Below are 25,077 nucleotides of genomic sequence, written 5' to 3'. Positions count from 1 at the left end.
CATTAGCACAGGAGAACAACAGCTGCTTTCTCTGTCAAAGTGCTTGATGCTGAAGCCAAACACTGGACAATAAATCGCATACAAGGCAGAATGACAGGAACCTGTTTTAAGTTTAACTTTATTCAAAAAAAAAGTTAAGATTACATTTTATCAGTTAGAGGCAACATGCCATCATCACGATGTTACCAGTTTACAGTTAGTTTACTGGGATGTTATTGTTAATTTGATGATGTAATAATGACGTTTAGGGAGTATGGAGTCCTGAGAGTGCCACTTGAGTAATTGAATCTCAGTGTTTTATGTAATCACTTATTTTTTAAATGCAATTATGAATTAAATTTGCATTTAAATGATGGGCAGTGAGCAAGAGATAATACAAAGTGATGTAATTAAATCAATTTATTTCAAAATTCAATTAATTAGGCCTAATTTAATTCTAAAATGGAATGAAATTTTAAAATGCTTTGAAATTGTACTTTTTCTTGTTACTTACTTGTGGGACACTTAATTAAATGGCACAGACCTGTAATGCATATTAAACACAATTTTAACATTTCAATGATTAATTGATAGGCTAGTATAAAAAAATAAACTTATAACCAAAAACAAAGAAATAATAATTATGCCGGTTCACTCCAGAATCTTATTGTTTATAACATGACAAAGAGCAGACTCATCAAAATAAAACATTTGTATGAACACTTGGTGGAAATTAGAAGATGTACCCGGATGTACCTGGCAACATCAGGTTAAAGAAACATCACTGAGGCAGCTCCTGCGCCATGTTGGCAATCAAGCTCCTGTGATGGGTTACATTTACAAACACTGACATCCTGTGGTGAACATAAAAACTACAGGACCAGTTCTACTAATAAAATAGACAAAGACCTTGTTGGTTTTAAAGAGGTACCCTACTGTAAGACAAAATAGATAAATAAAAATAACCATTAACTAAAGTAGGAAAAAGGGCGTGTCACTCAAATTGTCAAATTGATGATTAATGTGATAGGATACATGCAGACAGATATAGAGAAAAGGGACATGTATTGACCCTAAAATAATAAAATTTAAAAAATAATTTAAAAAGACATCTGCTAGCCAATCAGAAACCAGAATTTTTAAAAATGTATTTATTTTTTTTGCAGAGATGCTAATGAAGCTTTTATATTCCTAAGTCTTTCCTGTATTTGTTTTTCTGGCTCAAATTTTTCAATTTGAGAAGTGTCTGTACGTTTTGTGCAATTTTTAAGTTCAATGCATATCACCTTTATATCTGCATACATCTACACACATTTATCTCATGTACTTCTTATGCACCTTATACATCAGTTGTCTGTTATTTTTATTCTTTTATATTGAATATGTCTCCAATATTTTTTGTATACTAGGTGTATGCAGACCATAGACTGTATAAAAGAAGTAGACAAAGTCATCGTGACGCCACCCGTTGGTTTGTGGACTGCTGTTTTGAAGCCTTGGTTTGGTGTTTACTGAGGTAATAAATCATGTGAGAAGTAGGGTTATTTTACCATTAGGCTATTTCTAATGGAACCGGACTTGTGTTTGCAACCAGAAGAGTCGCCCCCTGCTGGCCGTTCAATAGAATGCAGGTTTAAGAGACTTCTGCATTGGATTCACGTCTCAGACTGGAGGCTTCCCGCTTCAAGCAGACATATATACATAAAGAATACATTATACTGCCAGGCCATGGTATTTTCATATCTTGTAGTTTGTGGCGAGAAGACAAATGTAATTTGAAGGTGATGGTTTTTTCAATTTTAATATTGTGTATGGCGCCATGGTTCTTCTTTTCATTTAGAAGGAGACTGACTCTGTTTTGCAAACTGTTGTGATGGCTAAAACTATTCAGAGTGTAAAGCATATTTGTTTTATAATATTTGTGTGATCCGTCTTCAGGATTGGTAGAGCCCCCTTGTCGTCACCACAGAGCTGTTGTACCTGCAGTGAGAATTGACGAATATTTAATTCAGTGTTACGTCTGACAACAAACTTGACTTGTTTGTTTGACAGTCTCTGAGGCGTTTTACCTGGACAAGTGGGAGGAGTGATGAGCTGTCTGTTCTGTTTGGCTGAGAGGAGCCGAGGAGGAGGATGAAGAGGTGGAGTTGTGGGTGGAGTTCTGACTGTGGCAGAGACGCTCCCGACCACAAAAGCACAAAGACTCCTCAAGAGGAGCCACAGGGATCCCAGCCAGAGCTGCGTTCTGACACACACACACACACACACACACACACACACGTTTCCATCACTTCAGAGGACATTACACTGACTTACATTCATGTCCTAGTGAGACTTACCTTAACCCTAACCATAACCACTACTTGCCTAACTCTAATTTAAACCTAAACCTTATTCTAATCTTAAACCAAGTCTTCACCCTATAAATTAATTATTTACATTATGGGGACTCCCAAAAATGGAAGGCAAGCCCCCACAATGTGACTGTGTAAACAGATTTATGTCCCCACAGCTTGAGTTATCTTGTTGTCCACACACACGCAATGAATCTGACGGAACAGTTTGCAGTGAGGTGCATTTGTTTGCTTCCCTGGTATCTACCTTCATCAGGAGCCTCTGGTTCTTCATGTCCTGTTTCCATGGCATCACATACAGTTTGGGGATCATGGGATGTCGGGCTGAGAACATTGGGATGTGGGAGCAGCATCGCCTCAGAGTGAATATGAGAACATAGTTCATAACAGAACATAAATTTCCGACACTGTGGACCAACGTTTGGTGTGAAAATTTGTAATATATCTAGATCATGTCTTTTAATCTCAGTTTGTTTTCAGAGTTTAATTTCATGGATCTTTACTTGCACATTTTTTCAGTGCAGCACTTCAAGGTTACTGTTTGTCAGCACGTGGAAAATTAAATGAGGATCAATGAAAAATAACAGAAATAATATAATACTTATTTAGACTGAAAACTACTATATGAAGGAAAGGACAGAGAAATGGCAATGACAGATGTTATTATCTGTCCATCAAAATTTGATTTAAGTTACATTGTAAGGTCACATGACTAATGGATGGACTGTACGTAAAGACACTGGAAGTATTCTGCAGACACCACCCTGATGAAGGCAGCAATGCATTTTAGAAGAGTTGTGGACTTATAAATTGGTGCATTCAATTTACAAGATAAATCATTATGAAGAATCTATTAGCTGCTGTTTGGTTTAGTGGTTTGGTTGAGTCCAAATATTCAAAAGAGTTTTAAGAGAATCACAAATAACAGGTAAAAACAACAAACGACTGACCAGTTTCAAGCTGAAGTAAAATTCCACATCATATCTGAATTCACTTTTGTCTTTAACAGTCTTCAGTATAAAATCAGACACATTACTCACTCATGAGAGCTCCATGCAGCAGCAGCAGCCATGTTTGTTGACTATCAGGGTAGTCTTAGAAACCTCCCAGAGCATGATGGGTAGTGGGTAGGATTACAAGAAGAGACTTGAATCAGTGAACTATTGATTGGCTGTCTACAAATTATTTAAACTCTCAGGTGGATAAGTAGCAACAGATCAAATCATTTCTTAAGGGGGGATTTTATTTTACATGACATTGCAACACGCAATTTGATGTGTCTATGCTACGAACAAGAGGATCAAATGTTGCTAAAGAGCCCTCTTATGTGATGTGATGAAGCATGGAAGTGTCCTGAAGTCCTTTTGTTATCTAAATTTGTCAAGTACTCTCCTCTAACACCCCAGATGAGCAATCCACTGGATGCCCTCAAATGTTCTTGCCAGTCGCGGTCACCTGACATCCCCTCCCACCTACACATGTTCCCACTTTCCTCATCTGCCCAGCAGCACTTATGCTGCATTCCAGATAACTCAGAGCTCAAAAATTTCTGACCTCCAACTAGAAAAACAATGTAAAGCCACTCAAGGTCAGACTTGTGAACTCGGGGCAAATCCATCTACCCTGACTTCACGAAGAAGCAGCGGTCTGAGGTCACACAATAATGGCCAAACAATGTGAAACCATTAGGAAATACACATTTACTTGCAGATTACCAACCAATGAAGGCAGATGGGAACAGAGATAACAAGTAACATATATTTATGTCACTTGTTTTCATTAAAACAGCTCTTTTTAATTAACAGATACTGACAAGACACTGCTGTGGGTTCAACTGTGTGTGCACTTGACAGAGAAACATCAGTTTGTCACCACGTTTTTCGTTCACGTTTGGCGTCATGTGCCTGAAACGCTTTGAGGTCAGAAGTTTCTACAGGGAAATTCCGACCTCCAATTGTGACTGGAGCGCAGCATTATACCAGCATACCCCAAGCAGTCACTGTCAGATTGTCTAAATTGCAATCTTGTATGTTAGATCCAGCCAGCTGTACCTGTTCCTTGTTTACCTACTCCTGTACTTTGAACCAGTGCCTGCCTGCCCCCTATGAACCCTTCACCCTGAACTGGTACTTGTCTGTGCACCTGCTGGTAAGCTTTTACATGTTCACCTTTGCAATAAACCCGTGAACAGTTGTCTGCATTTGTTTCCTATCCCCAAACGTTCACGTCATTGGACAACTCATGGACTTCAGCTGATGTGAGACGATCAAGTTTGTTTGCATCTTAAGGCACGTTTATATTATTAACCACCAAGTCAGATTTACTGGACATTTGAGAAAGATAATCCCAGTTGAGTTTTTCAGTTTCTAATCACACTTAATGTTAACATGAACTATATTTACATATCAGACATTGGTACAGTAGCTTCTTGGCGCCAGGTTGTTTCTAATGGAGCACCTTAAAATAAAGATGGCAGCCTGCCTACTAGCTGGCAAGGAGATACAGTCACAACTTGGAAAACTGTTTCAAAATATTTTTGAATATTTTTTCATCCAAGTGGTTAGAAAGGTCTTTGAGGATTCTGAAAATACCATCAGAACAACAGTTATTGTTTTTAAAAGAACTTCTTTTTCAATCATTGCCAGATAATTATCTTTAAGAGAAACTGATGATTACCTCTGTGACCTGAATGTCTGCCCATACATGTGGCACAAACTGGGCTGCCTAACTTTAACTTTAGCTCTTCAACAGACAATGTGCCTGGAACAAAATACAGCTTAAAGGGGCATTATGTAGTTTCCAGCGGCCACTAGCGGTGCGGTTTTAACACGCGTGCTCGCTTGAACTCATGAGCGAGCATAATCCGAAACACTACCACTTTCATACAGAAATCTTGCAATAAACGCGGGAACGCCAGCATGCAGGCTGCGGCTATTCACTCAGACATGTTCAGGCTCTGTTACTTCAACGTTCCCGTCTCAGAGGCAGATCAACACCGGCTCCGTAACGTTACTTAATTCAGCGCAGCGAGCCGCATATCGACACAATCCTCCCGGAGAAAAGGCAGACTGAGAGCGCTATAGACAGACAGGGAGACAGCTTCACACAACATGCTGGAAACTCAGGTAAACCCCTGCTGCAATGTTACAGTAATATTTTTATCAGCTTGATGTTGAACTAATCCATTCTCGTTACATGATAAAGTTACACTGCATTTAGCCAACGTGCTACAGCGTTAGCTCGCCTGCTGCTTTCGGTAACTGTCTTTACTATCTGTGTATCTGTCACCGGAGGCTCAGCAGTTTCAGCACAGCTGCATGTACTGGATGATAATGAAACAGTTAGTGAGCTGGACTGAATGTTATAACGAGATTTTGTCACGCTTTATAACAGTTAGACCGCAGTAAGTAACTTTACTGTAGTGTTAGTGGATGGCTGGAGCCAATCCCAGCTGACATCGGGCAATCGCCAGTCCATTGCAGGCCCGGCAATGAAAAATTGATTTATTAAAGTCAAAAACTTACATATAGCCCCTTTAAAGAAAATAAAAATAAAAATACAGAAATGTAACAGCAAAAATGAAATTTTATTTCAAAATAAAACATTATCCGCCAACAGAGGAACGTTGAATCACATCATTAAATCTGTGTATAATTTTTACAGAATTGTAGTCATTCTTGTGTTTGTAACAGTCTGCTGTAAGTAGGAAGCTTCTTGATGTTTACACATGTTACACATGGTGTGGAAGATTTCTAGAATTCTTTAAAGAGCCATCCAGTGGTCATATCAAGAATGACACTGTGGCAGGTGACTATACGCTGCTAGGATTGTCCAATTTTTGAAAACATCTGCCATCACAATAACCTGAAAGATGCTATAAACACATAACAATCATATACATACTAACTGCTCTCATATCATTTACTGTCAGTGGGGAACAGCAACAATATGCTGGAAGCACTAATGCCGGAGTAAATTCATTGAGTCATTGAAGGGGCAGTGAGGGTGCAGTGGATAAAACACACATGCCTTTGGTGTGAGAGACCGGGGTTCAATCCCCCACTGTGACACATCCACCATTGTGTCCCTGAGCAAGACGCTTAACCCCTAGTTGTTCCAGAGACGTGCAATCTCTTAAGAAATAAACTTGTATTTCATCTTCACATAAATGTGAAAGAAAGTCAATATCAGGGCCAACTACAGCTTCAAAGTCCCACAATGCCTTTTTAATGGCCTATTTCTGAAATGTTAGATAAAATACAAGGAGGAACTTTTTACCTTACAAATCGATAAAATACAGGTTATGAGGTTATGTGTTGTTAACTTTGAGAAGTGGGAAAGGGCTTCTGGGTATAAAAGCAGAGGCAGCAGCTAACTACCTCCTGCATTTCGCTGTTGGTTTTATGTTGTTTTCATTTCTATTTTCCAACAGAAATGACAGTAAGTACAGCTCTAAGGCAGCGTGATTTAAACATGAGGAAAACCCTGGCAGGTTGTGAAGTATCTACAAAAGTAGTTCCAGCTGGCCTGGTGAGGGCTGAAGTCCAGAGCTGGTTTTCAGTCCTAGACGTCATCATGTAAACACATTTCTGTGTTTGCAATCTCAGTCGGCCGAGAACACCAGTGTGATCAGCCAACTTGGTCAAAAGTCAGAAGATAAACCCAGCACTGAGAACTCAACCTTGATCCCTTCAGATGTATGTGACTGTTAACATATGGCCTGAGTGAATTCAGCGGGACCAAAAAACAGCTGACGTCAAACAACTTTCATTACTTAAAAAGGAAATACAAGAACAGTAGCTGAAAAAATAGGTTATATATATATATATTAAGCACTGTTACTGCCTTCCAAATCCTGATCACTTGAAATGTCAGAGCCTTTAAAATGCTACTGTTTTACTACATTTTCCATCAAGCAGATGCAATATTACTGTACAGTTCTACCAGAAGGTTTATCACAGGTTAACATTTCTTTGGCTGCAGGGATGTAGAGATGTACTCCAGGTGTGCCAGCGTACAATACATCTCAGTATTGTTAGGTTATACTATCTACTATAATAAACTACATATTTACATTACATTTACAGAACTGTGTGCAGCACTTTCATCTTAATGTACTGGCTACCAGTACAGTCAGGCAGCTTCGTCCAGCAGTCTCTGCAGGTTCTTCTGCACCTGGAAAAACAGACGCTGTGTGTTACTGTAACTCTATGCTGTGTGGCATCATGCTCATATGCACATTAATTTAATATCTAATGATAATGGATGTTTTTTTTTGGTCAATATGTCTAGTATAGTTCACAGCCTTTACTATAAGTTCTAATGTACATTTCTACAAGCTCTTGTAATCTTGTATCACGTTCCACTGCTTGCAGAGCTTTCTAGAGTACTCTCAGAGGGAATGGCATAATGTTATTTACTGAAAATTAAATTATAGCTAATCTATCACAAGTTATCTGGATTAGTAACCTGCCATGGTCAAATTGGCTATACTAACATATAGCTCTATAAGTAAGCTGGTTAGCTTATTTACTTCCTTTCTGTGAGTGAAATGAAGATCAATACCAGTCTCACACCTCTGGAGTTGGGAGGCACATAGCCTAGCTTAGCAGAAAGACTGGATGAGGGGAAAGCAGCTAGACTAGCTCTGTCCAGTGTTTAAAATTACCTACTAAGTTTTCTGTTTAATCTGTACACAAACAGAAATGTAAAAAAACAACATGATGTGGTTTTAGGGGGACTTTGGTGCAAGAACTATTTCCTGACAAACAACAGTGTGTCCATCTGCCCAGCAATTTTGTGCTTGCGTGTGCAGCTATAGTACGGGTTGCCAGATACGGTCATTCAGTACAGGTTTTTGTCCAAACTTGGCTACCTCTTGTGATGACCAGACTTCAGGAAGCCGTGCAAAGTCACTGCGCCGGGCTGCTGTTATGCAAAAAATAGTTCCATTGTGCAACTCCACTTAAAACAATCATTTCTGTGTATGTACTATTAGGTCGTGTCAGTTAAGGAATGTATTGTTTTTCAAAACTGAAGATAAGGGAGTAGATTCTTGCACTGCTCACATGAAAGTAATTGTGATGTATTTGGGGGCACATACAAATATATACACATTTCCTATCTAGATCTAAAAGTGGACTAGACAATTACAATCTGATCCTGTTTTGAGTCTTGTACATGAAACTGCACTTTTTGTCACATTTGTCATCATGAGCCTGGCTGTCAGCTGCTGTTGTTTGTTTGGAAGGAGACGAGTGTCAGCCTGAAATGTTAATGTTGCTCAGACCCACCAAGTGCAGACTGATGGATGAAAAACAAGCTCTTCTTACAGTGGAAATCCACACTCTCTGTGAACAGATCACTGACTATAAATGTTTGATTAACGGCAACAAGGGTCTGGTTACACTTTGCTCTCTGGAATCTTGTGCTGAAATTTCCCTGTTCTGCTTCTGACACAATGTGGTTGGCATGTTGTGGAAGGGACATCCTTAACACAAGTTTACCCCTGTCTAATTGCAGCAATTGAGTAACTGAAGTTGAAAATGAAAAAGTGATTATGCAGCAGAGTTAACTAAAAGTTAATTTGGCTGCATTGGCTCAGAACTCCATGCAAGAATTGGATAGTTAAAAATCTACTTTTTTCCTCTACTTTTTGATTATGTTTCCAGAAAAAAAGAAATGCTTCTATATAGACAAATGAAAAAGCAATGGGACTATGGTCAACACCAACCAACATTTCTTTGGTTATAGACACAATACTGGAGGAGAAACGGATCTACTGTCAACTTAAATCACTTTGATAAATTCCAAGATATTTTTGCCTTTTCACCATCTTCCACGTTTTTGTATGGAAAGATTTGTGGGAGTATGTCTTGAACTTTTTGTTCAAGACATACTCCCACAAATCCCCCAAATCCCCAAATCTCCTCCCAGGCAACTTACAAGAAACATGATGTTAATAAGAAACAAATTCACAGGGTTTTCCTCCATCTTAAATTTAACCTGTAGGACACAGATAGATAGACAGACTGACTGACCTTCTCCAGCTTCATCAGGTTGATGGTCAGTAGCTCAGAGAAAAGCTCTGTGTTCACGTCACTCACCCGCAGAAAGTCATTTCTGGGAAAATCACACAATTGTGGACATGAATTCTTGTCCTCAAAATAAAGAGTAAACCATATCTTCTATTTTTCATCCACCAAGATCTGATTAATAAGCTTTGGAGTCTGTGACAGTAATTCTCTAAAAAACAAACAAAAACAATCGACTATTATTGTTAATTAACTTTTTTGTTTTTTTAATAGCCTTCAGTGAACATCAGGAGTGAGTGACCGTAACAGCAGACTAGAGAGGACCGAACACTGTAGAAGACTTTAGACAGCAGAGTGTACAGCTAGAAAGTTGAAAAAATGGCTTTAGAGAGTGTTGGCAAATGTTATGGATAAGTTACAATGACGTAAGAACCTACGCTGATGCATTTTCATTGGCGCTGTGCTTTGTGGTCTGATCACAAAGTGCTTGTCACAAAGGTTTAAATTCCTAATAGCAGCTGCTGTAGTGGAGCCGATTGCTCTTGGACTACGGAAAGTAAACCTCATGAACTTGCTTAATGTTTTCAGAAAGACCACTGAAATAAATGAGTGTGTGATTGCGTTGATTTACAGAAGCTAGTGGAACAGAGGCTAGACAGGAAGTGGCGCCTTGACTTCTCTGTAATGTTTAAAATATCTATTTGTTTTTAAGGTTACTTAGCTATATGCATGTGTTCTTTTTGCTGCTGTGACACACAGTTTCCATGTGCATGATCAATAAAGTTTATCTTGTCTTAGTGACAAATTAATTCCATTCTCCCCAACCTTGGGAGACCTAAATTTTGGGGATTTGCAAGTACTTCTGACTATCTGAAAGTCTGAAAAAGGCGGAGGTATGGTGTTTCAACAAGTAGAAAAACATATCAACCATGATATTTTTCCAGCTTCCAAATCAATTTGAGTAATTTAATAAAAAATTAAATGTCAAGCTTAGTGTCTCTGACAGGTTGGGAACTCACTCCTGGTGGTTGAACTCGGTGACAGAGCCGAGCTTCGTCAGTCTCTGCTCCAACGACGTGATCTTAAAGGCCAGGTAACAGGAAGACAAGACTAGGACACACACTCTGAGAAAACACACACACACACACACACACACAATCAAACATAAGCAAGTAAATGAATGAAGGAGTGTGTTAATGAATGCATGATTACATGAATAAATAGCTGAATTAGTGGCACTGGCATCACAAAAATGCTGGAAACTCAGGTAAACTCCCACTGCAACATTACAGTAATCCTCCATTTCATTAGCTGTTGTGTTGTTGTTTTGTGTTTGGTTCAGAATCAGTAGGCAAAAGCTCGGGAGAGGGCCTACGTAAACCAATGGATTGAGAAATCCCTCCGGAAAGGCAGCAGCATAGTGTCTGTTCCAAGCGACAGAGAAAGCAGGCGAATGGTTCATTGTTTTTCAATGGAAGAATTATAGATGAATTAACTACATTAATTTCGGAAGATGAATCACTGAATGAATGAGGTGAATGGCAGTACACTCACAGAAACAGGTAGACAAACAGCAAAGTGTTGAGAGAAACTGGTTTTAGAGTTCTGCTGTCAATCACGAGCTCCGAGCCTGGAGACAAAAAAAAGTTAGTTTAACTCAGTTAAAACTCAGTTGACATAATTTTTTTCCATTGATCTAAGATTAGAATAAATTTTACTGGTCCTTTATTGGTAAGTTTAAAAATCTGGGTTGTGATAGCATCAACACCCCCATCACGGAGGAAATACTAAACCATTAATATATAAACATCTGGAGCCAGTAAATGCAGCGTGTTATGTGGACCGTACAACCAGGAAGTGTGAGACAGTTGGTGTAATGTTGGATTAAAACTTTATAAGTCAAGTTTATTTTTCTGAGTTAAATACAGCTGAAGGATTATAGACTTCTTACCAGTTTGAAGAGTGCTGTGCTGCTTGTCCTCAGAGCTCTGCTGGTTCTGATGTTGGACCCTCTCTTTGTGCTGATGGTCTGGACGTTCAGGAGGGGCTGCGCTGTCTGTGTGCTTCAACACATCCAGAAACTGAGGAACAGGGAACTCTGCAGCGTTGAAGAGACAGGAAGCAGGACAAGCAATGTGAACAAGAAGACTTTTAACTTGAAAACCAGGTCTTAACCTGACTTTGAGCAGATATTTTATCCTGCTTTTGGTATTGTCATCTATATGTTATCCTCAGTATGGAAAGGCCCTGCCTGGCATCGACAGACTAATTCGCAAATACGTGATAGTCTGGAAACGCTTGCTTCATTTTTGATTTCCAACAGGAGCACACTAAAATGCCTCTGGACGCAATTGGATAGACCTACAACCAATCAGAGCAACAAAACGTGTGACGTAGCGCTTTCTCAACATTTTGAGTAATATGCTTATTATATCAGTACCTTTCCATGAGATGGAAAGGTACTGATATCAATCTCATGTCTGTGTTTTAAGTACAGTACAGTATGTGGTTAGCGTAGCTTAGCATAAAGATTGGAAGCAGGTGTCTAAAGTTAAAAAACACGCCAGCTAAACAGGACACTAAATATGCTCCTGAAAACATTTGTGGCGGGAAACAGGTAATGCAGTAACAGAATTGTGATTCATCTTTAATCAGCTCTGCTTAGTTTGACAGTTTGATCTGAGTTCCGTGAGCCTGGTGTGTCGCATTGGACAGACCTGCAGACACGACGCACATCCAGACCTACAACCAATCACAGCAGCGAAACACGAATGAAACATAAGCTTGATAGAGCCGTCTGGTTCCCTAGCTAGAAAGGCCCTGGAAAACCCCCCAGGAACTACATGGGGCAGCTGGTAAATTAACTCCACCACATAAGAAGATACAATAGCCATCTTTTTCTTTCTTCTACTAGTTGTTTAGTGGATTCTAACCAGGTGTTACATGACATCCCTCTACTGTTCATCTTTTCTGCTGAGCTTTACTAAGGTGTAAGGAATAACCGTCCATGCCTTGTGCCGTTAATATGAAAGAGGGAGAGGAATAAACTTTACTTCACAGAGTGACGCTTTGAACTGGGACATCACCACTGGTTAGATCACAGATTTTACAGAAGGAAAATTAAAGCAGCTTCTGAAGAAGCAAAAGTTCAAGCCATCATTTCTGCTGCTGAAATTCAAAGTAGATACAATTTTTTTTGGCCTCTTGGTACGTGTTTGCAAAGTTAGTAAAAGCTGTTAACTTTCGTGAACAGCCAGAGATGCATTTCATGATTCATTAATGTGGATCCTCAAAAATACGAGCTAATCAGTATGTGTGCTACGCTGCTGGTAATTACTACGGCTGGTTGGTAATACCGGATATCTTCTCGTAGTCGGGGGTCTGGGAGTCAGAGCTGCTGCTCTCCTCCATCTCCTGCCTCCTCTGTCTCACTGCTCCGTCCAGATCACTGAAATCACCAGGAAAACTCTTCACAGACACACAGACAACATGTTAGCTAATTGGTGAGTCACCAGGAACCACATTTTCCGTCCTCTTATGTATTTGTCAGCAAAAGGGATAAGGTAAGGTTGTCAGGGTCAAAGATGAATGATATACACCAAAGGTATTATTTTCACTTTTATATTTGACTTCACTTTTTGCTATTATTTAAATAAAAGTGTTTATTATTCAGACTCAGTTCTGTAGCCTACACTGTTCTGCTGTTTAGGTGTCCAGGTTTTGGTGAGTATGTGTCCATGTGACTTACCAGAGGAAAGCGAGGCAACAGAGGTGACCTCTGACCTCTGAAGCTGTTCTCAGCTGAGGAGGGGATGGGGCTGCTGCATGGACTTTTCTCCTGTACATATAATACAAATATACATACAGAATCAGATATAGTATGTATCTTTGCTCCAAATAGTTTAAAGTTTTCATTTCAAAAAAGGTGTATGAACCACAAAGAGTGAATTTTGAATTAAAAAAATGTCAGTTTTCAAACAGTAACTTTCTCCCATGAATAATTAATGTACAAATGTTGACGTGACAGCATATCAAAATGCAATATAGCTTGTTAACAACCTAAAAGCTGTAAGGGTACATTCAATCTCTGGATTTTCGGGGGTTAAAAAATAATAAATTCAAGTTTATTTGCACAGCCCAACATCACATAAAATATCTAAAAGGATTTTAAAGGGCAAAGTCAGTGGTTCTTGACCCAGACAAACCTCTAAAGACAACACGTAAAAACATTTTTTAGAAAACACTCAGAAACAAAAAGGAACTTAGAAAAGCATCCTTGATTTTCACTTCACCATCATTTGCTTGTGTTTGATAAGACAAAAAGGTTTCAAAGTCAAAGAAATCATGAAAAAAGTGTTTAGAAAAGTCTACGTTTTCTACCAGACAGAAAAATGATATGGCTGCATGTGGGAAGTCTGTCCTACCTCCAGATGAAGACAGACGGACATCAATAACTTGTAGGTGTTGTCTCTGGACAGGAGGGACACGAACACATACTGCAACAAATAACAACAGTTTTACTGTTACGTTTCCAGGGTTTTTGTGGTTGATGAAGCATCATCCAGTATTATCTCCCACCCCTGGCGGGAAAGCCAGATTACAACAGAAAGTTTTAAAGGACCTGTCTCGCCCGGCTAACAACCTTTTTAATTTTCTATCGTCTCGCAAAAGAATAAGAAGCATTAAGACCAGAACATCCAGGTTCCAGAATAGCATGTATCCCTAAGCTGCACAGCACTGCAGGGCGCTCGGCATGTTAATCATTTGTGGAATAGGGTGTTTTTTAAAGCACTGCATCTAGTGGGTCATTTGATGTTGCTGCTAACTTCCCTACATGTGCTGTTGTTATTTATGGTGTCTACATATGTTGGATTTTATGCTAACCATAGTTTTATGCTTTTATAAGTATTGTAGGGTTGGATATATCTGATTTATACTTTGTTCAATGTATTATGCACTTTCTAAGTGAGTGGTTTTACTATTTTTGTCATCTTTGTTTAACTGAGCTTTCAGTTCTATGTTGCTATGGCAATAAAGTATTGAATCTTGAATCTTGATTGAGTGTCCTCTGATGTGGCAAACACTAATACATTTTCACAAAATAACATCTGCTCTGGCAGGTTTGCTGTGCTATTATGTTGGACAGAGCAGCTCTGAAGACAAAGGCAAATCATTTCAGTGAACAATAGTAGTAGTAGTGTACATGTGGGAACAATAAAATCACAGGGAGATGAAGCTAAGAGTCGTCCTTCTCACCCTGTCGTTTGCGGTGGCGATCACCAGAGCGTTTGGTACCAGGATGGCAGTTTTGGTCTTCTTGATGTGAGTGACGGACATCACTGGGATGGCGATCTGGGACGGAGAAACAGCAGGATGAACAGTTCAACCCTGCAGGGACTAGTTTACTCCCTGTTGGTACAGTATCACTCATCCTGTGGAGAGTAGTGGTCACACTGTCAGAGAAGCTCTGACACCTCGTTGGTCAATCATACCAGATGATTCAGGCCTGTTTGATTCTCTTGAAAAAAGAGATTATCTGGAAGTCAAAAGACTATCCTTGTAAAAGAAAAGTAAAATAAAATGATGTGAAATTAAAAACAAATCCTTTTTTCCCTTTCTCTAACTTCTGCTTTGTTATGTTGCTAAGTGTCAAATAGACGATCTACAAAGTGTGTTTTTGATGTTTCTTGTCATCTGTGTGCTGTGCCAGTTAAATGTCAATAATTTAAGCCAACATCTCTCACCAAATCAAAGCTGCTGCTGTTGGCACTTCACTGTATTCACCAAAAAGTAGTGATAACGCACAGCCCTATCCCCTAACATCTCCGTTTGAGACAAAGGTGGAAATAAGAGAAGCAAGTGAGGAGTGAGAAAATCTGAGGACGCTGTGCCAAAGACCTCTGGGATGGAAAACCTTACATTACTTTTCCACAGCGATGTTGCAGCTTGATGTGCATGACACACACACACAAAAAGAATTTTTAACATATCGTAAATATCTTTGTAATCAGAGCAAACTCTGAATTCACGGTACCTTTGTGTCTTTGCCAAACACCTTGGAGTGGAAGCAGATCCAGTGGTCAGAGACAAACATTCGCCCCTGGTAGAGGATGTCTTTCTGCAGGGCACAGGTGTAACCTGACAAACAGATAAACAGCATCAGGTTGCTGAGGGGAATCCGCAAAACACTGAGGAGATCCTTTTCTATAGAGATTTCAATGACAGTAATGGGGCACAAAATCAGCAGTAATATAAAAATACAAAATAAAGTTAAGCTGAAGCCATTCATAGGCCAGTATGGACAAGAGCAATTACAACAAATAAAAGCTATTTCAATGTGCATATAGTCATGTGAGTATTGTTTTACGATAGGCTTGAACCTATCCTTTAAATGGTCATCAAGTGTTCCACTATTATCTAATCCCTCATTCAGTATTTAAGGTGGACTGGATAGTTGTAATCATTAAAGACTTACTCTGTCTGAGCTGTTCCTCTTTGCTGATTTCCTTAAATATTTTATGGTACTGGCAGTTGCTCTTCGAAAGCTGAAACACAACACACACACACACACACACACACACACACACACACACACATAAAGTTAGGCGGCAGTAACATGCTCACACAGATACAATGCATAATGCTGAGTACGCATGGGAAAATGAACACATTGGTAAACAGCACAATGAGAATATTAATTACATTTCAAGAGCTGTAGAAACTACTTGTGTATTAGGGCCATTGTAGATCAATAACAATAAATTACAGAGCCGGGGAAAGGGGGTTATATTCTGAGATAAAAGGTTGTAAATTTTGACTGCGATGAAGTAACTTGGAAGTATGTGTCACATCTTAGTCATTTAGAAATGTCTGCAGTCCTTCCCCAATTATTCATGCTTTTGCTCAACATCTGCATACCTTGTTTTCAAAAGAGTACAGTGCCTTAAACAACGCAAGCAAATCTGAAATTGTTTTTTTCTGTAAATTTGTGAATTTAATTTCAAAAAAAGTCATAATCTCAGAGAATATTTGAGTTTTGTTCTTGTAAATATGAGTTTTTTCTTGTAAATCTACTACTTTAATCTCAAAGAATATCCACATTTTTTTTGTAAATTTTCAACTTAAATCTCTGAAGTTCATTTTTTTCCATAATTTTTCAGCTCCATAATAAAAAATAAAAAAATGTTTTAACCAACAATGGCCCTAATACGCTTTCGTAGATACGAGGTTTTGAAGGCCTACATTTTTTATGGAAGGAAGCTGTTGATAGGTTTGGTTTAGGCTGACATTTTGTGGCATTATGAAACAACCATGAAGTTGACAATCTGAAGCATTTTTAGAATATATTCTTAGCATAAACATCATTAATTTCCAAATTGATCACCAGTCACATCAATATCAATTAAAGTAAAGGGCTAAGAAAACTGCTACTTTAATAAACTGAAATATAAACAAGACAGTCAGCCCAAATTATTTCTGATATCACTCAGCTGGAAAAACAACTTCCTGAGTTTTGCACAGTTCGGATGATTTAATGTTTATAGATGTAATAACATAGGTATCAGACTTTACTAAATGAATGCTTACCTGGCTGTAGTGAGACTTCTTCCTCTCTATCTTGGAGTCCGACTCTGTCTGAACCTGAGTCAGCAGTGAGTGGTCGAAGGTCTTTGACCTACAGATAAAAATTCAATACAGTTTGAGAGGAAGTACATTATATTATATATATACATTATATTCTATTATATTACACCTTACATGACAGTCTGCGTGTCTGTAACCCTTTGTTCTCTAATTCAAATATGTTTTTTTGTTGCACTAGATAGGTATATTTATATAATGCTATTTGTGATAGGTCACCAAAAACAAAGAACCATATGCAGTAAATGATCTAAAATGAGATTAAATAGAAAACATTAGAAATATTTATCACTTAACACCAGTATAAGCAGTAGGTCTATTAGGCTGAATGAAGGCATTTTAACAGTGAGAGACCGACCTATATGAGAATAATCTCCTCAACCACTTAAAATTGGCTCTTTCATCGTGTTTCATAGTTTATTAAACTTATTTTATTGTCACTGTGCATTGCAGTGACGTTGAAAGGTGGAAGAAGATGCATTTGCATGCATTCGTTTTTACCCTGTGCTGCTGCAGTCTTTTCATTAATCTGACAGCTTTTAATTCAGACTTGTGTCATGTTGAAAGCGTTACAGAAATGTTACAAGATTCAACACAGTATAGCTGGGCATAAACTGTATGATTTTAGAAATCTTGTTGTTTTATTCCAACTCACACTGTATGAGTAAATCGTCTGCGATGTAGAACTAAAGCTCACGATTTTATTTACGTGCTTATGTATGGTCTGATGGTCAACCACAACCTGAGTGCTCACACATAAAATGACTGCTACCATTATAATTATCAGTCCTACTGTCTTGTGGAAGTTGTGCTGCCTGTTATAAGGCAGTTTTTCTTGCCACTGTTGCTAAGTGCTTGCTCATGGTGGATATTGTTGGGTCTCTGTAAATACTATTACAAAGAGTCCAGTCTGGACCTGCAATGACAAAACTTCTGTTATGAATTGGCACTTTATACATACAACTTAACTTTGAAGTTTTTTAGGACTGAATTGACTGTTTTAATGTCCGTAAGGTACTTTTAGTCTTATTTGGACCAAGATGTTTACTGTTTGAGCACCACTTGCTGAAGCTTGGGGGGGTCCTTGGTTGCTTTATAGAGCCCATTATCTTGGGTATTACAATTTAATCATTTCATTGTCTTAATAGAACAATCTTTTTTTCAAATTGACAGTTTTAAGCTTATTGACCTAAGTGTAATGTTATTTATACATTGTTTTATCTTTTTTAATCTTAATTAAATCTTGGTTAGTTAAGAAAACCAGTAACCTGACTAATGCTGGTTTCCTCCTGCCTGAGAGCTCCTGCAGATTTGGATCGACAGCCTGCAGAGACTCGCTGACCATCCTCTCATATTTATGCCGCTCCTCCACATTTTCTGCATCTGAACTATAGACAGGAAGAAAACAACATTCAGACACACCAAAATTATACAAAATACTTTATTTAGCAGCAACAGCCAGCAGGTAGAAGTGGCTAGAGAGAGCAGATTAAGAACAAATGGTAGGCTACATGAACACATAGGCATCAGTACAATCAGATCAACTACTTTAACAAATAGATCATATGATAGAATCAGCTAATATTATTTTTTTCTTTAACATAAACATGTTTGCTTTTTCCCTGTCAAAGTTATCGCAGCGAGTAGTACGCTAGCCAGTATAAGGGAAGCAGGAGATTTTTCTTTGGGGAATATTATTACACATTGTCCTGGCTGAAACTGGGGCAGGATCAGCAAAGCAAAGAGAACTGGCGAAAACATGAGTTAACTTTAGTCGGTTGTTCAACTGATGGAGAGAACTGCTGGACTTGAAAGGTTTCAGTCCTGATCCTGAAGTGGCACTCTTCCTCCTTGACAGGTATGTGAAATGTGCATTTTATTTTGCTGTATACAGTCCGGTGGATATTTCCGGAATACGAATGTTAATAACTTCTTTCAACAAAATTACTATTAACAAGCAAACAAATCTGTTAGTTGTAGGCTTACATGTGACCTGGACACTTGTTTCACCATCGTCATATTACAGTTATTAAGCTTACATAGCCAATCTTTCTGTCACTTGCTTCCAAAACAAATGCATTCGCTTGCCAGATCACGATCTTTGTGACGAGACAATCAACATAAGTTCCTTGTTGTTGTTTTAAACAAACATAACAAACATTTCTGACAAGATCTCTTTAAATTTGATTCTTATTGTACCCAATATTACACAAAACAAACTTGTCAGTGCTCTCTGGTGAATAAACTCTGTCATGGAAACTCCATTTCTAAATGACCTTAAACATATCGGTCAACAGCCTGTAGACAGAGATAAGGGTTAGCATGATCTTTGATAAGCTAATAACCTGTCTGCTGATTTATCAGTCTGGGTGTAGTTGCAAACCAACAGTTATTTTCATTATTGATAGAAAAAAGAGACCAAGGTGACATTTTCAGTTTGATGGTTTTGTCTGACCAACAGTCCAAAATTCAATTATATCCAATTTACCACGATATGTGACAAAGAAAAGCAGCACATCCTCACATTTGAGAGGCTGGAGTAAAAAAATAACAACTTTTTAAATGTTCTGTCAATTGACCAATCGATTAATCAACTAGTTGTTACAGCTTTCTTCTATAACAACTAGGCTACAACTTGAACTAACTGAAGTAAACTAATGCCAGCATGCCAGTACTACTACTAATAAAAACACGACTGTTACCACTAACAACTAATACCAGTATCCACACTATATTGTTTAGACATCTTCTCTTTGATTGTCTTTGCAGTCAGAAACTCACTGATAATCCCTTTCGTGCTTTGCGGTTTCTCTGTTACACTTCCTGGCATCTTCCTGCGTCGTCTTCCTGCTCACACACTGTTCTGTCATCACGCTCAACAGTTTTTACCGACCAAACGCCCGTCTGTCCGGCCGTCCTGTCTGCCTGTCTGCTGCTGTGAGAACTGAGAGGTGAACTGACCCTGCAGCCTGATCCTCTGCTCCCTCACCTGCCTGTGGGCCACCTGATCTCACGTGTCACAGCCAATCAGGTGGCAGGGCAGGGTAGTGTGTGTGTGTGTGTGTCAGTGAGCATTTAAACCTTTGATCAGTGACAAGCAGCTTTGTTTGGAGAGCGAAGTTTCATTTTTGCTCTTATCTACATTGCTGTACATTTTATAAAACTTCTTAAAAACTTCTTCTTCTGTTCTGTTCACTTAAAATCCTGGCACACAGAACAATATGAGATACATGGGAACACAATCATTTCCCATGCGGCTCTTTCAAGCTCAGTTTACATGGGAACAAAACTTTCTTCTCTTTTTTACCCGTCAAGGCTGCCGAACTGGATTTAATCTGGTTAGTTCCCCTTTGTTAACTGCTACCATTTACTAAATATTTATTAAATAGACCAATGCAGGACAATAGGGTCCGGCAGATATCATCTGTTGTATCACTTTACACTGACTGCAGTCCTGTACAACAACAGTCCAGTGAGCTAATGCTTTCTTTGTGTTTTCAACAGGTAAGTAGAGAATGATGTGGTTGAAGTTTGTGTTACAGGGAGAAAGTCACCAGCCTCCCTTCAAAAATCTGGCAATTTCATTTGACTCTGCTTACAGCAGGTATTAGTTTTTTTGTAATATACTATCTACAACTAATTCCCAAATTTCTGGTAAGTTCAAAATACATTCAGTTATCTCAAGAAACGCAATAGGGAAATTGAGCCATGTGAGCACAATATAAAATCATTAAGGTCTTAAAACTAACATTTTGACAAAGAGCCACTCTGCAAGTCAGGGCTTGTTGATATTGTACTTTAGTCAAGAAAATGATCTTAAGAAATTAATCAGATGATCAAAAATAGATGCTTGCATGCATGTATTCAGTAAAACATCTGAAGTATTACAAAAACAAAGCTGCCACGTCATCATGCTTGTAGGAGTGGAAGACCAGTGTGGTTTCCAAGGGCTTCAGCAGGTGTGCAGATGCCTGCTGGTGGTTGTGGTGCCAATTAAAATGAAATGAAAATGATCTAAAAGTACAGATAATGTATTGTACCATTATTCACTCTGAAGCAAAGAGGCCAAATGAAACAAACACACTGCAAATAATCAGAATAACTGCTTTTAACTGTGTGAAAACATTTCCCTGCATAGATTTAGTTCAGCCTGAATGATGAGATATGATGCAGCTATTATCCTGCACACACACACACACACACATGCGCGTGTACAGTATATGCACATGCACAATCACACTGACTGACACAAAACACAAAGATAAATACAAATCCACAAATCCACTTTTGTAAAAAAAAAATATATATATATATATATATATATATGAATGCACAAGTAAAATGGCCCAGCATGTGCTTATGCACATACACAAATACACAATCACACCCTCACTGACTGATATTACGTTTCCTGACCTGTAAGTCTAACCTTAAAGGAACAGTTCAACATTTTGGGAAATATGATCAATTGCTTTTCCATCAGTCTTCTCAGTAAGAGTCCGTCACAGACCTAAAATAGTCTATGTGCAACACACTGCTACCTTCCCGTGTAATAATGTTACGAGTGCAATAGAAGGTTTTAGCAGTACAGTGACGTGCAATATCTTGACATGTGCAAGGTTGGTGACTAGCTTCAATGTTTATCAGATGTCTGTTTGTCTGTTGATTGTAAATTATTGATGGTTGGTAATGTATGCAGCATCAATGAGCCCAAAATGAATGAATTTCCCTAAGGGACAATCAAATATATTGTTATCGTATCGTATCGTATCGGAATCACTTTCTGAGAGTGAATGAGAAAAATTTGTAAAGTACATATCTCGAGCCAGAAAGTGGTTAGCCAAGCTTAGCTTAAAGACTTCGATGTCAAAGATACTACGTCCATATTTTATAGAGTCCATAGGGGGATTTTTTGCTGGAACTATTTGTTGTTGAACAACAGTCAGGAATGGAGTCAGGAACAGAGACTGTTCCTTCCTAAAGTCTAGTCTAATCTGTGCAGAGACAAAAAAAACTAAACCTGTGCTCACCAACTCTTTCTGGCAACCTGGTAGTATTCAAAGTCTATCTTGAACTATTCGTCTAACCTAAATATATTTCTAACTTTAGACCAAGTCTGAACCCTGAAACGGTCCTTTGAAGAAGGGGACTGGACAATACTGCATCAGTGTTATTGACTGCCAGATGTTTCTAATATTTGTTGTGTATCAATTCTTTACTGACTGACAAACTGATGAGTCTCCAATAGTGATTTTACAGAGACACACCCACACAAAGACACAGTGCAGGCCTCTACGACCACATGCAGAGAAACAGGATCAAAGCAGCAGTCTGACACGCTGGTGTTGAACAACCACAACAGAAACTGCAGGTGGTTTTTTTGAAATACAAACAGTGTTGTGTTATTTATATTTTTTCCCACAGCACATTCATTTTGTTCTACTTTCAACCTTGCTGATTCATCTTTTTATAGTTTGTCTCATTTCCATCATTTTAAATTACTAACTTATAATTATCAGATTAGTATTATAATGCTACACAATCATTTATTTTTATTTTGCATACATTGCTGGTACTTTCATTTTTATTTGTCTCTGAATTCTTACTTTACAGAATATTAATCTGTGCCCCAAATTCTAATGAAATAATTATTAATCTCTTGCTGTGATATGGCTCCATTGTTCTATTGGAGTATATATTGTATATTATATATTCTACTGAATGCTGAACAGCCTGAACAGCCAGTGCTGGACAATTTAATTCCAAATGCTAAGGAAATAGAGTTGAGGAAATGTAATTCACTTTTGCTGGATTGATTCATATTAAGCTGTAGTGACACACACTGAGAGAGTAATCATTGGTGCAAACTGCGTCTCCTGTGTGTAAACAGAGACCAGACGCCCACTGAAAAAACAAACTTTATGAACTGCAGCTCAGGATTTGTTGCTAAAAACATGATGCGTCAATACATTTATCTCACAGGACACGTCTGACACTACTGTATCAATTTTAACCATTTAAAAAAAAAAGATGTCCCCCAAGTTGGAAATGGAAATGAAATAATAAATCCCTGGAGTACCCCTTTCTTTTCAAACATTACAAATTATTTTTTTCCTGGTTACAACAAACACTGCTCCAACAGGACAGAAACATCTGCTCTACTTTTCACTCTTTAAGAATGCATTTCTTCTGTGGCAGCAGAACAGGCAGCATGAGCAAACAGAAAACCAGTGCACTTTGAACTGGGTTTACTCGACACGTTTGAGGCTGACTCACTCCAGCGTAGATGGACGGATTGGTGATATTAAAGGGGGAACTCCACAGATTTTTTCACATCATAGTTAGTTGCCAGGTGTTGAGGAGCATGACTATGCATGCAAAACAAGTAGTTTAAAGCATTTAGTGTTTGAAGAGGGAGCTGTGTGATGGCTGATATGTGTCTGATAAAGGATGTGACTTGAATCTGTGTCGGTTGGGGCTGAAGACTACAAGTTTGAAAAAGAAAGAACTCTGCTGGTTCAAGGTTGCAAACACATAATGCGACACTCTCTTTCAGTAACAGGCTCAGTCTGTAAAAGAGAACATGTGCTGTTGGAAATACACAGATGTCCAGTCCTCCACGGTGAGGCCAAAATGTGATTTCCAGAAAAAAAAATACACTTATTTGAAGTATACAAAAGAAGAAGAAGCGGGTATTTAGCATGGACAGAGATAAGAAAACAGCTCCACTCGCAGACACTCTAAATTGAGATGACATTCTTTGAAAGTGTCAACACTGGAGACTTTTTCTGTTTTTTTAAAGTTAGGAAACTTTTTGTTTTCGGTGTCTTATTTTCTTACCTGTGATGTCCGGGTGTGTTGGACGGAGCACAGGGAGGATTGGACATTGTGCTCCTCCTTTTAAATAGAAAGGAGTCGTCTGCGCTGTAGTTCTCCATTGCAGAGACAGAATCACTTGCTGACACTTGCGATGTAATCTGATGGGGCGTGTGCTACACTGGGATTTCAATAAACCCACCTTCCATCACTCTCTGCGTTTTCCCTTAGTTCAGCAGTCCTTGTTACATTGCTTTGGACTATTTCGAGTATATTTGTCTGTACTCCACTTTTTTCCCCAGATATATACTGTAGGACATGTTGTGGTCACAAATGACACGCCTCCTCAACCCCTGCAAAATAAACATGGTCTTACTGTCTGCGACTGACTGTACAGTGGCTCTGTTTGCTTGGTTTGCGACAGTCCAGTGTGTTACAGTGATATACTGTTGACATTTCACTGAACCCTCTTCTTTCCCCTGCTGCCCCAAATCTCTTATCAGTGACTCTGGTCAATGACAGACAAGCTGACTGTCATTTGTACTTTCAATGTAAAGCATTTCTTTTCATTTTAATGGAGCCCTCCTTACTTGGATCCTTGAGTTTCATGCTGCGTGTGATGTCGCATTATTCTTTTGCATATGTGGGTCATTTTCAGGCCATGGCCACTTCCCACTGGAGTCTGACATGGGCCACAATTACAATATAATGTGGAACAGTCATTCAAAAAAATCTGACCTGGGCAATAAATTGCAATTGAGCATTAAGGTCTGCAGTGTGAACGTAGCTTAAGACACATTTTCCAATAACTCACACCCAAATCTGTTTGCTCCTTGTGTAGGCCTGCCTGATGGAGAAACAATTTGGACTCAAAATGTACTTTTCTTAGTGTAATAAAGAATAAATTCTAATGAGAGCAGATGAAAGAGCTATGTGTCCTTTGGGAGATAAAATAAATGAGGTCCAAGCAGAGAGCTCTGAATATTGGCACAGAAAACTGTCTCTCAGACTAAAAATATTAATGTATATCAGTCTCTGCCTTCAGATAATTTCCATCCTGTCAAGAGCTTCTCTAAAACCAATAAATTCCTGCGTCTAAATCATTCAGAACAAATGTCATGTGAAAGAGAGTGAACTGACTCTCCTTCCCTCTACAGCTGCAATAACACTGCTCAGAGCCACACACAACTAAATACTTTCCTGTAACCTACTGCCTGTCTCATTTAGCCATTTTCTCCAGGATGATTCAAGTT

The 25,077-nt window shown here is 38.6% G+C and overlaps 2 protein-coding genes across 6 annotated transcripts; both read right to left on the bottom strand.

Moving 5' to 3' along the window:
- Positions 1-127: 127 nt before the first annotated feature.
- LOC119891870 (testis-expressed protein 43-like) lies at positions 128-5,533 on the bottom strand. Its single transcript, XM_038703824.1, has 4 exons — positions 3,374-5,533; positions 2,581-2,689; positions 2,049-2,224; positions 128-1,959 (listed from the first exon to the last, which is right to left on the bottom strand). The coding sequence occupies exons 1-4, from the start codon at positions 3,403-3,405 to the stop codon at positions 1,914-1,916; spliced, it is 363 nt and encodes a 120-aa protein (XP_038559752.1). The 5' UTR covers positions 3,406-5,533; the 3' UTR covers positions 128-1,913.
- A 367-nt stretch (positions 5,534-5,900) lies between these two features.
- Positions 5,901-24,121, bottom strand: LOC119891868 (GRAM domain-containing protein 2B). 5 transcript variants are annotated; one of them, XM_038703821.1, is made up of 14 exons: positions 23,849-24,120; positions 18,277-18,396; positions 16,955-17,042; positions 15,843-15,912; positions 15,402-15,571; positions 14,624-14,719; positions 13,792-13,863; positions 13,116-13,205; positions 12,724-12,835; positions 11,319-11,465; positions 10,922-10,997; positions 10,387-10,491; positions 9,374-9,455; positions 5,901-7,508 (listed from the first exon to the last, which is right to left on the bottom strand). In XM_038703821.1, exons 1-14 carry the CDS (start codon positions 23,944-23,946, stop codon positions 7,467-7,469), a joined length of 1,368 nt encoding a protein of 455 aa, XP_038559749.1. In that variant the 5' UTR covers positions 23,947-24,120; the 3' UTR covers positions 5,901-7,466. The 5 variants fall into 5 exon arrangements, with proteins under 5 accessions (XP_038559749.1, XP_038559751.1, XP_038559747.1 ...); XM_038703823.1 differs by lacking the exon at positions 23,849-24,120 and adding an exon at positions 19,790-19,994 and having other exon boundaries at positions 15,402-15,505; XM_038703819.1 differs by lacking the exon at positions 5,901-7,508 and having other exon boundaries at positions 7,515-9,455; positions 23,849-24,121.
- Positions 24,122-25,077: the final 956 nt, after the last annotated feature.

Source organism: Micropterus salmoides, unplaced genomic scaffold (genome assembly GCF_014851395.1).
Source record: "Micropterus salmoides isolate LMB-PRFRI ecotype aquatic unplaced genomic scaffold, ASM1485139v1 Ms_hic_scaffold_7, whole genome shotgun sequence".
NCBI lineage: Eukaryota > Metazoa > Chordata > Actinopteri > Centrarchiformes > Centrarchidae > Micropterus > Micropterus salmoides.
Note: the sequence above shows the minus strand (reverse complement) of the source record. Positions and strands in the feature narration are given on the sequence as shown.